General features: G+C 39.1%; 2 protein-coding genes across 4 annotated transcripts in view; one reads left to right on the top strand and one right to left on the bottom strand.

The window, feature by feature from the left end:
- IFTAP (intraflagellar transport associated protein) overlaps positions 1–8,664 on the bottom strand; it is a 60,006-nt gene extending 51,342 nt beyond the window's left edge. Inside the window, exon 1 of one of the 3 annotated variants that reach the window (XM_032641669.1) lies at positions 8,531–8,664. The gene's annotated coding sequence lies outside the window, so the exon portion shown is untranslated. Of the gene's footprint in view, positions 1–8,102; positions 8,139–8,409 lie in introns of those variants that run through there. The other 2 variants (XM_032641668.1, XM_032641670.1) reach the window with 2 other exon arrangements.
- RAG2 (recombination activating 2) lies at positions 4,336–11,161 on the top strand. The gene is made up of 2 exons (XM_032641667.1): positions 4,336–4,470; positions 8,974–11,161. The coding sequence occupies exon 2, from the start codon at positions 9,002–9,004 to the stop codon at positions 10,583–10,585; it is 1,584 nt and encodes a 527-aa protein (XP_032497558.1). The 5' UTR covers positions 4,336–4,470; positions 8,974–9,001; the 3' UTR covers positions 10,586–11,161.
- Positions 11,162–13,732: the final 2,571 nt, after the last annotated feature.

Below are 13,732 nucleotides of genomic sequence, written 5' to 3'. Positions count from 1 at the left end.
TTTTCATTTAATTACTATGTCAGTATATCCCATTACTAAGTTTTTTATCTCCTCTGTGGAATAAAACTTATTCTACTCTGTGATGACACTGACTTGTATTCTTTAATTGTCCATAGTCTTTGGACTTAAGGCACGAGAAATCCATATATTTCGGTAGGAATTTGACTCTGTCCCTATAACTGTGATTTCTTGGTGAACTCTTAACAAAGGGTGAGCATAGAAAGAATGTAAAACATGTTTATCCTCAATCAAAAAGTTGCTTCATCCTGCTATCATGCGTGTTCCTTAAGGGCAAGAGCTGAGTCTGTGATTTTTTTTTCCTAATTCTCCGCATGACTCTATACATAGTGGATACTCAATAAATATTGTTCATGGCTTCACATTTAGTTTCTGTGCTGAGGACTCTGGTAGACGGGGGGCTCTGAAGGAGCTCACTGCGAGTCTAATGCTCTCTTAATGTGTGGCAAGGGCTCAGGGTTTAAAAATCCATTTCCAAACATGTTGCTAATTTCCAGTCTCTTTAGGAGACAACTAACCCATTTAGCAAAAAACTGCCTGTTTTCTGGTGTTAGTAGAATTCAAAGGCTAAAACACTTACCTAAACCTACCCCTGGTTTCTAGGTTGCATTTCTTACTTTATATTTACTGTGGAGATAACCAATATGTCAATTTTATAAGAGCTGTCACTGATGCTGGAATTTCAAGTGCCATAATCATTATACAACACCATAAATAGGTTAGAGAAATGACCCAATACTCTTTTGCAGACAAAGAAAAAAAAGTCATCATGGAAGTAACAGAAGAGATGATGACACTTTTTTAAGGCATGGACCAACATTCCAAATGCCAAGAATCAGCCAAACAACTGAGCTACTTGTCAGTTTTTTAAAAGTCAACCCTGAAAATATATCCTAAAATTTGGCAAAAAATGAAAACCTTCACTTACACAAATATATTTATGGCACCATCATCATTACACAAGATCTACTGAGTACACTCTTTATAACAGACAGTTTATATCCATTAATCCTCCCAGTAAGGCAGGTATCGTCCCTGTTTTAGAGATAAGGAAATTGAAGGTCAAAAAGGCCATTCAGCTAGTAAGTGGCAGAACTAAGACCCAACTCCAAATCTGTCTACCTCTGATCCCTGCATTCTATCATCTAAGCCACATAGAACCTGATTAAATGACCAACAATACTGAATGGCCAGATATATTTACTTAATGGAATTTTAGGCAACTATTAAAAATTTTGGAAATAAAATATACATTTCATAGTATATATGAAATAATGTTACATTAAAAAGATAAAATTTAAATACATTCTTATCATAACTAAGTAAAAATATGTATACATTTGGATAAAAATTAGAATAGAGCACAAAGAAATGAAAAGTTTTATGGTCAGGAAGTGGGCTTAATAAATGGTATATATTTTTCTTGATGTAACTGTTTTTAACGAATTGTTTAAAATTAGGTCAGCTACAGTAATCAAGACAGTGTGGTAGCGGTGAAAGAATATACAAATAGATCAATGGAACAGAACAGAGAACCCAGAAATAGACCCACATAAGTATAGCTAACTGATCTTTGACCAAGGAGCAAAGGCAATACAATGGAGCAAAGACAGTCTTTTCAACAAAGGGTTCTGGAACAACTGGACATCCACATGCAAAAACAGGAATCTACACACAGACTTTATACCCTTCACAAGAATTAACTCAGAGTGGATCACAGACCTAAGTGTTAACAACAAAAATTATAAAACTCCTAGAAGATAACATAGAAGAAAACCTAGATGACCTTGGGTATGGCAATGACGTTTTAGATATAACAGTAAAGGCACGATCCATGAAGGAAATAATTGATAAGCTGAACTTCATAAAAATTAAAAACTTATGCTCTCCAAAAGACACTAACAGGACTTCCCTGGTGGCACAGTGGTTAAGAATCTGCCTGCCAATTCAGGGGACATGGGTTCGATCCCTGGTCTGGGAAGATCCCACATGCCACAGAGCAACTAAGCCCGTGTACCACAACTCCTGAGCCTGTGCTCTAGAGCCCATGAGCCACAACTACTGAAGCCCACGTGCGACAACTACTGAAGCCCGTGAGCTCTAGGGCCCGCGTGCTGCAACTACTGAGGCTGTGTGCTGCAACTACTGAAGCCTGCACACCTAGAGCCCGTGCTCCACAACAAGAGAAACCACCACAAAAAGCCCGCTACAACAGAGTAGCCCCCGCTCACCGCAATTAGAGAAAGCCCGTGCACAGCAATGAAGACCCAACGCACCTGAATAAATAAATAAAACTATAAAAAAATAAAATAACAAAAGACACTGACAAGAGAATGAAAAGAAAAGCCACACGATAGCAGAGAATACTTGCAAAAGACACATCTGGTAAAGAACCGTTATCCAAAATATACATAGAACTCCTAAAATACAATAATAAGAAGGCGAACAACTTGATTAAAAATGGACCAAACGCCTTACTAGACACCTCACTAAAGAAGACATAGAGATGACAAATAAGCAAATGAAAAGATGCTCCGCATCATATGTCATTAGGAAAATGAAAATTAAAACAAGATAACTACTACACACCTATTAGAATGGCCAAAATCCAGAACACTGACAACACCGACTGCTGGCTAGGATGTACGGCAACATGAACTCTCATTCATCGGTGGTGGTTATGCAAAATCATACGGCCACTTTGGAAGACAGTTTGGAGGTTTCTAACACAACTAAACATCCTCTTACCATATGAATTATCAGTAGTGCTCCTTGGTATTTACCCAAAGGAGTTGAAAACTTATGTCCACACAAAAACCTGCACATGGATGTTTACAGCAGCTTTATTCATAATTGCCAAAACCTGAAAGCAACCAAGATGTCCTTCAGTAGGAAAATACAATAGATAAACTGTGGAATATCCAGACAATGGAATATTATTCAGAGCTAAAAAGAAATGAGCTATCGAGTCATAAAAAGACTAGGAGGAAACTTATATGTATATTACTAAGTGAAAGAAGCCAATCTGAAAACTATATGACATTCTGGAGTATGCAAAACTATGGAAACAGTAAAAAGATCAGTGGTTACCATGGATTGAGGGGAGGGAGCAACAAACAGGTGGTGCACAGAAAATTTTTAGGGCAGTGAAATTATTCTGCATGATACTATAATAGTAGATACATGCCATTATATATTTGTCCAAAGCCATCGAATGTACAACACCAAGAGTGAATGTTAATGTAACTTTGGGTGATAATAGTGTGTCAATGTAGGTTCATCGATTGTAACAAATGTACCTCTGGTGGGAGATGCTGGTAATGAGGGAGGCTATGAGTGAGTGGGGGGCACGAGGTATATGGGAACCCTCTGTACCTTCCACACAATTTTACTGCGAACCTAAAACTGCTCTAAAAACTTAGGTCCATTAAAAAAAATTAAGTCAGCTTTTTCATCTGTTCTCAACCTTTTGGTTTATTCTTCCTTTGATTATGAAACTTTGGAGTGGGAATGGGGAGGCTACTATCATAATTTTTAAGACCACTGTGGAATATTTTCCTTGGCTGAGCACTTCAAAGACTTTATCTCATTCAGTCTTTTTGCAACAATCTTTTGACGTAAATATTTCTATCCCCATTTCAGAGGTGGGAAAAAGAGGCTTAAGGATTAAGATGACTCCACCTGGAAAATGGCAAAGCTGGCAGAGAAAACCAGGTCAGCTTGACTGTAAAGCCCATTTTCTTAATCATTCCACTATACAATATTACACAGCAGTTCCCTGACACAAAGTTGGTGCTAGGCCTCCCATAATCAGAACTCCTTCTGAGCCTTGCATTAAAGAAAATGAGACCACTGAGGAGCAATTCACGGTCAAAATAACTGACATTCGTATTAGTAGTCTCTGCTTTAGTAAAAATAATTTCCCATTCGAATCATACAGTATTTTTTAAATAATGTTAATTATTTAAACATTAAATATTAATGTTTAAATAATAAACATTATTGTTTATTAATTATATAAACATTATTATATTATTAATGTTTATTAAGTGTTTAAATAATAAACATTTAATAAACATATTAAACATTCTAAAATGTTTTTAATATATCAGGATTTTACCAGTTTTTTGTGGTTTTTTTGGTCTTTACAGATAATAGATTATGTTTCCATTGTTCACCAGTAAGGAAACAGTTAAATCTTGAGGGTACACCCTGGTTGGATATCTCCCTTAACCATCTAAAGAAAAAAAAAAAGGTCACAGTCAGTTACTCCCGTTAGATCAGTGTTCACTGGAACATCTGTAGGCACACATACATACTCTCTTTACCGTCATCCTTCTGCAGGCCACGGTCAGAGTGAGCAGTCAGTGAATCTTCCCCAAGCGCTGACATTTAATACCTGGTTTAGCGGCAAAGATTCAGAGAGGGGTGAGCTGCGCCCCTGGCCTTCAGGTAGGTCCAATAACTTCATTTCTACCAGAGCTAAAATATGGGAGCCTACGTTTGTCAACTTTAAGGGAAAGATGCCCCCCTTCAGCAGTATGTTAGTTCCAGGTGGACTGGGTGTCCAGATGGGGAAGGGATGATGTAGAATTTGGAAAGAGAGGGGCTTTCTGGTCTCAGGCTGCTGCAAGGATTTTACTTCTGTGGCAACAGTGTTGAAATTTTACTCTTAGTGCATAAATGCTTCTCTGGCGTAAGTGTCAGAAGGAAGACCTAATCCTGGTTTTACTGCCAGCAAAAAAATCAAACATTGTATGCCTCAAACCTGATTAACCGTGCAAGAGAGTGTTAATTCGTACACGAAAAGACTGCAGTTACACGAGGTTACCTGCTCTTTTGGAGCAATCAGGAAAACGGGCAACACTGATCAGCAAGATTTAATGCTTCTGAGTACAGTAGCTTCCTTTGGAAGGAAAAGAGTGTCAGTTCAGACACAGGAAACTACAAACCCAGACCTTACATCATTAGCCCTTTTTTGATTCTCAACTATGCCCTAGCTTCACAGTGAATAAATGAAAATCTCCCTGCTGAGGAATGTTAGCATGGGGTTGGGAGACTTGTATAAAGTTATTGGTCCTATATTTCTGACCTTTAAAAAGAACCTTTAATGTGTTGACTTTGACACTTCTTTCGGTCAAAGAACAGTGTCTTTTTTTTCAAAATCTGCCTGTGTTTATCTGGCCTATTTAAAGAAAACCACTTCAGTAGATTATTTTAGTTCCAGTGTCACCTTTTAAAAACTCATTTAAAAACCAAGATGTGATGAATAGAGTCATAGTAAAACCGTGGAAAATATACTATAGTCTATTCCTGTGAAGACATATTTAAGTTAGTAAAGGAAAACTGCAAAATAAACAAGTACGGCAAAATAATGTGAAAACACTTTCAATGTTCTTGTTCATTCTTTAAATACATAAGTAATCTGGCCATAGTTTAAAATGAATAATCTAAAAATTAAATACACAGATTCTTGAACTGTGTTACAAGAAGAGGTAATTCATCTTAACAGTAATCAATTTTACCACTATTTTTAGGGCCCTCAAATTATGAGGTGAGCCAAATAGCAGGGCACCAAAGGGAGAACAGGTCAGAAATCTTTGGTGACCCAAAATAAGCTACAAAAAGGGGTAGTATTCCTTATGTCTCGCCCAAGAAAATATTTCTGTTTAATCTACAATAACAGTGTTTTCACTTATGAGAAGCCCAAATCCCTATGAACTTTAAAATGAAGCCAGTGGGCTACAATGAAAACATTTTATTTTTAATTTTCCATTTAAAAGCAAGTGTTCTTGTTGTATGGTCACCCCTTGGGATCTGGGACCCATTACCTCTGTAGAGCTTGCTTTCTATCCCAATAACGGTCTTCACAGGTGTTTACAACAAGCAGGCTTTGGTGCTCCCTCAGCCCAAACGTGAGCAACTCTCTAAAAATCATCACACGTCGTGCTGAGTGTAATCGCGTATGGTTTTCCTTTACCAAACTGAGCGCCAAGAGTACTTCCTTTCAGTTCCTGTGGAGAGCATTTTCTTAGTCGCACAGATGCCTTCTCTCATGTATACCTGGATAGGCCATGAGTAAATCAAACACTTGCCCAGGTTATTTCATAAGCAAGGCAAGTTGCTGAACCTACAAACCACCATGGTCTGAGGAAAAAAAGGCTTGCTTTCATAACCTTAGTAATAATCCTTCTCATTCACCAGTTCCTCACTTGGTTTAATAACCCACAGATGATTATTAAAATATCACACCTTGAGGAGTCTCCCAAGTAAGCTAAACATAAGTAGAAGAGAATAATTAGCAATTAATTACACCTGATCTTCAAGGCAAACAGCCCCACCAAGATCTCATTAGACTGACCATAAACTCCACACGGTCCAAAGAACCTTTGCAAGGGGAATAAAAATAAATTACAGCATCAATTAACATTTCTTCAATACTTATGTGCCAGCATATATGATCACATATGTGCTATGTGATTTACATGTGTCACCCCATTTATTCTCAAAAATAACGAATAGGTACTAATATTATCCCCATTTTGCAGATAAAAAAAAGAGACAAAAAACTTGCCCAAAATAGTTACACAGCAAATAACTTTTAGAGCCCAAATTTGGACTCAGACATTCCAACTTCAGAGTCTGCATATTTAATGAGGGGTTAGAGAAAGGGTAACAAGAAGAATGAAATATTTCCTGTTATTTAAACTGAACCTACCACCAACTCCTCTGTTGTATATGTTTATCCAATTCTCACTAGTCTAAAAAATTATCAGTCTACACTCACTAACCAGATTCCCAGATCCTGAAGCCCTTCTAATCATCTCCAACATTATAAACATCATCTGCCATGACTGGCAGGTAACTGCATTAACCACCTTACTTTTTATAAGTTCAAGCATAATCGTCACAGCTATGACCTACAGTGTATAAAGCCCTGTCCAAAGTGCTTTGCATGTATTAACTTACTAATCACAACTTACATCAACCTGTAAGGTAGGTAAAATCATTATTTCATTTTACAGATGAGGAAACTGAGACACAAAGAGGTTAAATTACTTGCCCAAGTTCACACAGTAAAGTGACAGAGCCAGGATTTGAATCCAGCCAGTCAGCCTTCAGAGCCCATACTCTTAGACACTGTTTTATACTGTTTTTGAAGCATATTAACAATTTACTCTTAAAAGTCAAGGAATCTGTGCTATTTTGTTTCCTTTAATCTTTAGTGCCTAGGACCTCACTCTGCAAACAGGGCGTGCATTTCCCATTAAGGCTCCTGACATCTCTCCAAGGTAAGTAATTATTTTTCTAAAAATTAAAATTTATCGGGCTCCCCTGGTGTCGCAGTGGTTGAGAGTCCGCCTGCCAATGCAGGGGACGCGGGTTCGTGCCCCAGTCAGGGAAGATCCCATATGCCGCAGAGCGGCTGGGCCCGTGAGCCATGGCCGCTGAGCCTGCGCGTACGGAGCCAGTGCTCCGCAGCGGGAGAGGCCACAACAGTGAGAGGCCCGCGTACCGCAAAAAAAAAAAAAATTAAAACTTATCAAGCTTACTCCATCTAGTAAATACCTGTTTTTAAAAATCATACAAATATTACATTCTGAATAATTCTGGCACCTCTTTGCTTAATGCCTGCTTACAACAGAATTACTAATTACTTCCAAGGTTCTGGGGCTGGAAAGAGAGATTTGAAATAACAGCCACTAACTCTATTTTCTTATCCAAAAAGAGGGAGGAGTGGGGGCTGGGGGAGGAAGGGAGAAGGAGAGGTGTTTAGGAAACTTCTCTGCATCCCTAAAAGAACTCTAAAAACCGAAGGAAGAGCAGCTGAGAAAACAAATAGCCTCTGGCGGGGTACCCGCTAAAGTCTCATTACTGTGTTTCCATGACTAAATACAGGAGTGGTAAAAAAAAAACATTATCAGGTAAATTCTCCCCTGCACTCCAGGTATTCAGAGACTAATCTTTCGGTTCCGCAAAATAGTCATAGCTTTTTATTCTCTGTGCCCCTGTCACACCGCCGCCCCATTAACCTAAGGAGGCCCGGGGGTGCAATTTTTTTTTGCGGTACGCGGGCCTCTCACTGTTGTGGCCTCTCCCGTTGTGGAGCACAGACTCCGGACGCGCTAGCTCAGCGGCCGTGGCTCACGGGCCCAGCCGCTCCGCGGCATGTGGGATCCTCCCGGACGGGGGCACGAACCCGCGTCCCCTGAATCGGCAGGCGGACTCTCAACCACTGCGCCACCAGGGAAGCCCGGGGGTGCAATTTTGGGTCGAGCTCCAAAGCTCCAAAGCAGTCCGAGAGAACACCTGGGCGGGGAGTCTCCTCGGGCTGCGGTTTCCAGGCAACCCCGCTCTAGCCACAAGCAGCCCTGCTTCCTACTGGGTCACCTGTTAATAAGAGTCCCCAGGAGACGCTCCAACAACACCCGGGCGGGGGTAGCCTGACGCCGCTCCCGGTGCCGAAGCTTTCCCGTAACCTGGATGCTGGGTCTGCGTCAGCCATTCTCACCTCTTCTTCTCTAGTTTTACGTCTTGGCTCCGATCTAGTCACTTCGCATTTTTGGCGTCTTTATTCAGACAGACTCCTCTCGCGGAGCCACAAACTATCGTAGCCACACATCCCATAGAGAACGGATTTCTGGGAAATGTCGTTCTTTCTGTTGGCAAGCGGCGAATCTTTAAGGGAAAAGGACTACAATTCCCAGAAGTCTAAGGGACGCTAGTCCATGTCTAAAACGGGTCCCAGCTTCTTGAATGGTATTAAGCTGGAAGGTTCTGCTTCTCTTTGCTTACCTAGCTGCCTGAATTTTGGCTATTTTGCGAATTCAGGCCACTACGAGCTTGTGGGACAGCTCTTTTCTTAAAATGCTTCTTACGTGTGAGGGGATCTAAACACAGTGATTTTATATGAAGGGATGTAGTAAGGCAAAAAAATTTTTGTAATTCTTTCAGGTAAAAGATCTATCCACGATCAGAAAATATGTCACTACAAATGGTAACAGTCGGTAATAACATAGCCTTAATTCAACCAGGCTTCTCATTAATGAATTTTGATGGGCAAGTTTTCTTCTTTGGCCAAAAAGGCTGGCCCAAAAGGTCCTGCCCCACTGGAGTTTTCCTTTTTGATATAAAGCATAACCATCTCAAACTGAAGCCTGCAGTTTTCTCTAAGGACTCCTGTTACCTTCCTCCTCTTCGTTACCCAGCCACTTGCACATTCAAAGGCAACTTAGAGTCTGAAAAGCATCAGTACATCATCCATGGAGGGAAAACACCAAACAATGAGCTTTCAGATAAGATTTATATCATGTCTGTTGTTTGCAAGAACAACAAAAAAGTTACTTTTCGCTGCACAGAGAAAGACTTGGTAGGAGATGTTCCTGAAGGCAGGTATGGTCATTCCATTGATGTGGTGTATAGTCGCGGAAAAAGTGTGGGTGTTCTCTTTGGAGGACGGTCATACATACCTTCCGCCCAAAGAACCACAGAAAAATGGAACAGTGTAGCTGACTGCCTGCCCCATATTTTCTTGGTGGATTTTGAATTTGGGTGCTCTACATCATACGTTCTTCCAGAACTTCAGGATGGGCTATCTTTTCATGTCTCCATTGCCAGAAATGATACCATTTATATTTTAGGAGGCCATTCACTTGCCAATAACATCCGCCCTGCCAACCTATACAGAATAAGGGTTGATCTCCCTCTGGGTAGCCCAGCTGTGAACTGCACAGTCATGCCAGGAGGAATCTCTGTCTCCAGTGCAATCCTGACTCAAATAAGCAATGATGAATTTGTTATCATTGGTGGCTATCAGCTTGAAAATCAAAAAAGAATGGTCTGCAACATCATCTCTTTTGAGGACAACAAGATGGAAATTCGTGAGATGGAAACCCCAGATTGGACCCCAGATATTAAGCACAGCAAGATATGGTTTGGAAGCAACATGGGAAATGGAACTATTTTCCTCGGCATACCAGGAGACAATAAACAGGTTGTTTCAGAAGCATTCTATTTCTATACGTTGAAATGTGCTGAAGACGATGTGAATGAAGATCAGAAAACATTCACAAATAGTCAGACATCAACGGAAGACCCCGGGGACTCCACTCCTTTTGAAGACTCAGAAGAATTTTGTTTCAGTGCAGAAGCAAATAGTTTTGATGGTGATGATGAATTTGACACCTATAATGAAGATGATGAGGAAGATGAGTCTGAAACGGGCTATTGGATTACATGCTGCCGTACTTGTGATGTGGATATCAACACTTGGGTACCATTTTATTCAACTGAGCTCAACAAACCTGCCATGATTTACTGCTCTCATGGAGATGGGCATTGGGTCCATGCCCAGTGTATGGATCTGGCAGAAAGCACACTCATCCATCTGTCAGAAGGAAGCAACAAATATTATTGCAACGAGCATGTGGAGATAGCAAGAGCACTGCAAACCCCCAAAAGAGTTCTACCCTTAAAAAAGCCTCCACTGAAATCCCTCCACAAAAAGGGTTCTGGGAAAATTATTACTCCTGCCAAGAAATCCTTTCTTAGAAGGTTGTTCGATTAGTTCAACAAGAGCCTTTCAGATTCAAGTGCATCAAAATTTTAAACCTATTTTAAAGAATCATAACAATGATAAAATTTATATTCCTATTTTTGTTTATTGAAAATGTCTAATGTTTTCTTTTAGTTATATGAATGAAGTGCCAGGTAAAAGTGCCTATAATACAATTCTAACTACAGTCATTGTATTTAGACCTATACAGGACCTATAACCTATATTTTGAAAATATTTTACTCAGTTATCTTAAAGAGAATTTATGACCTGAATTTTTTATTCAAGGAATCTTAAACACAGAAGCAGTAATAATAATCGAGCTATGCTTATATCCCTTATAGGACTTTTGATAACAGATAATCCATAGAGCAGTTAAAACAAATTTAATCAGTAAAAAAACTAACACTCAACGAAATTAAATGAATTATTTTGTGAACTATAGCAGTTTGGTAGTTGACCAAAAATTAAAGCTGAATCACCTGTATCCCACACAAATGTTCTTTGTACACCTCTAAGATGGCCACTTGACTATGCCCATGTACAGAAAACGCTATGAGGAGCTAGGTAGGTAGGTAGATAGATAGATAGGAAGAAATAAATAATCTCCATTGACATGAAGGAAGAGAAAAAGAATCTACATCGTTTGTTACATTTTATCAAACTATCCACATGCACTTTCTTCAAAGGATTCCCCCCCCATCATATGGTCCACAGATGATGAACCAGAGCTAGGCACTTGAACCAATTCTTTGAGAGATTTAATGAAAACGGCAGTCCACTGCTTCTTAGCTCTCCGAAACAGGGCACTAAGAAAGAACCACCAAATAAATCTCATGGAGAGGTTATTTCCCCAAATAATATTGATTACTTACCCAAATAATAAAAGTTTAGAGAATTTGATAAAGTTAACAGGTAGATGATTTTAAAAGAGAAAAAAGAAATGTATGTGTGTTTATGAGTCTAGTTAATATGTGGAGTTTGCTGCCAATGAAAGTTACAAAATCAGTGAGCTTGCTAAGTTTCGATTAGATACTTGCTAGAATTGAAATTAAAAGAACTGTTAACTTTGAGGCTTCACATTATCAATTGATAATTAGATGACCTTAGATACAAATGTCTTCCCTCCTGGAATATTTTTCTGGAAAAGTATTTCACTTTAGCCAAGAGCTTAAACCATAACCTCTTATTCATCAGTTTTCACTAAGAGTCCACAGTGTATAAGTTCTTATTGCCAAATTTAGGGGAAATATGAACCATACAGGAGATGAAATCCTGGAACAGAAGTTCTTCTGCTAATAGTTCCATGTTTCAGATATTGAAATTAATGTGAAAAAATTAAATCATATTCACTTTGTTTCAGTAATATTGCTTGATGAATATATCTTTTGAATAATTGCTTGATGAATATACCTTTTGAATAATTTGCTGTACCATTGTTTTGATTTTTGTTGTTTCCATCACCTATATAAAACTAATAAAATATGAAAATGTCTTCTGTTTATATTGATTTATTTCAATTATTAACATTTGTAGTTACCCAGTTGCAGGCAAAATGATACTGTTTAATTTTCTCAGGAGCTCTCTGTTTTATTTTTTATCTGTTAGTAGAAAGTAGCACAAGTTGGAACTGAGATAGCCTCCACAGGCTTCAAAAGGGTTATTCCCTCAAGTACTATATACGTTCTCTTATCTTGACTTGTCTTCAGTGACCAAGTGGCTAAAAATTAATTACCCATATTTGTTTTGTAATCAGTGAGATCAACATATGGTAATCTGAGTGATTCAGTTATAAACTCACTGGGTTCTACAGTCAAGCTCAGATCTCATTAGCATAGCTGTTTTGTTGTGTGTGTGTGTGTGTGTGTGTGTGTGTGTGTGTGTGTGTGTGTGTGTGTCAAGAGCAAGTACTTTGGTTTTACTTACCATAAATTTTTATAAAAATAGGTCTTTTAAGTCATCTCACCAATGAGTCCACCAGATGTGATTTTAAGATAATAAGGGTTTTTTTCTACTAAGCACATGCAAACTTTCAAATGAACCACATTAGAAAAGTATTCACTTATCCCAATGATGTAATGCTTTTGCCGAAAACATTTCTAGGACTCACTTTTCAATCACCGTTAGAGCCTATGTTTCATTCCTTTGAAGATACTCAATAGTTAGAGATGGATTTGGTTTCTGGAAACAGACAAATGTCCAAAGTCTAGTAGGGCGTAACTCTCAGTATTATTGGCACTTTAGGCCCAAAAATGAAGTCTGAGATAACAAAATGGGTTTTCTGATATGCCTCACAAATGAGTGCTAAAGGTAAGTCCCAAAAGGCTTTACACAAGAATAATATCAATAAATAAGTATATGGCTTTCCAGGGTGACTATTTTAAGGGACTCTACTCATCTACAACTACAAATGAGTTCAATGTGTTAGGAGGAGGGAAAGCATAGTGGAAAAGGAGTAGTTCGTCTAAAGGGTGAGATGAAGCTTGTCACGTTTGAGGAACTGAAAGAACATCGGTCTGGAGAGCACGTAGTAAACATGGGGAGCAAGGAGTGGCATAAGCATGGAGAGGTGAGCAGGGCAGGGGCCCCAGTTTTTCATCAGTACAATAAAATCACATACAATTTCATTCCTATCATGTTGACCTGTCCCCTACTGCTTACCTCTCTGTTTTACTACTCTCTTCACACTTTGTGCTCAGTCTCCAAAAATGCTGAACTGATAACATTTCTGGTGAGCAGCCCTAGTTGTTTCACGTGTACTCAGGGCCTTGGGGCAACCCATTCCTTCTGCAGGACACACCTTCCCTCCTGCACTTTATAACACCTGCCAGTACCCTAGTCCATCTGGCCCATTCCTATCCACTCTTTACATCCCAGTTCAGACACCTGCTTCTCCTCCAGGAAGCCTCCTCTGAACCCCATCACCTTCTTAATAGCTGTAATGCTTGCAAATCTCTGCTTAGAGACTCAGAGCTACAAGAAATAAAACTGTATTTTTCTATAAATCAACTCACATTACATTATGCATCCCTTTTACTGTGCGCTGGAAATTTAGCTTTAATAAATTTAGAGCTCTCTGTGTTCACCCAACTTTTTCTCCAAGTTCCAGAAGAAATATAATGCTGAGGTGTCAAGAGCAGGAACGAGTGAGGGTGAAGT

Source organism: Phocoena sinus, chromosome 8 (genome assembly GCF_008692025.1).
Source record: "Phocoena sinus isolate mPhoSin1 chromosome 8, mPhoSin1.pri, whole genome shotgun sequence".
Taxonomy (NCBI): domain Eukaryota; kingdom Metazoa; phylum Chordata; class Mammalia; order Artiodactyla; family Phocoenidae; genus Phocoena; species Phocoena sinus.
Note: the sequence above shows the minus strand (reverse complement) of the source record. Positions and strands in the feature narration are given on the sequence as shown.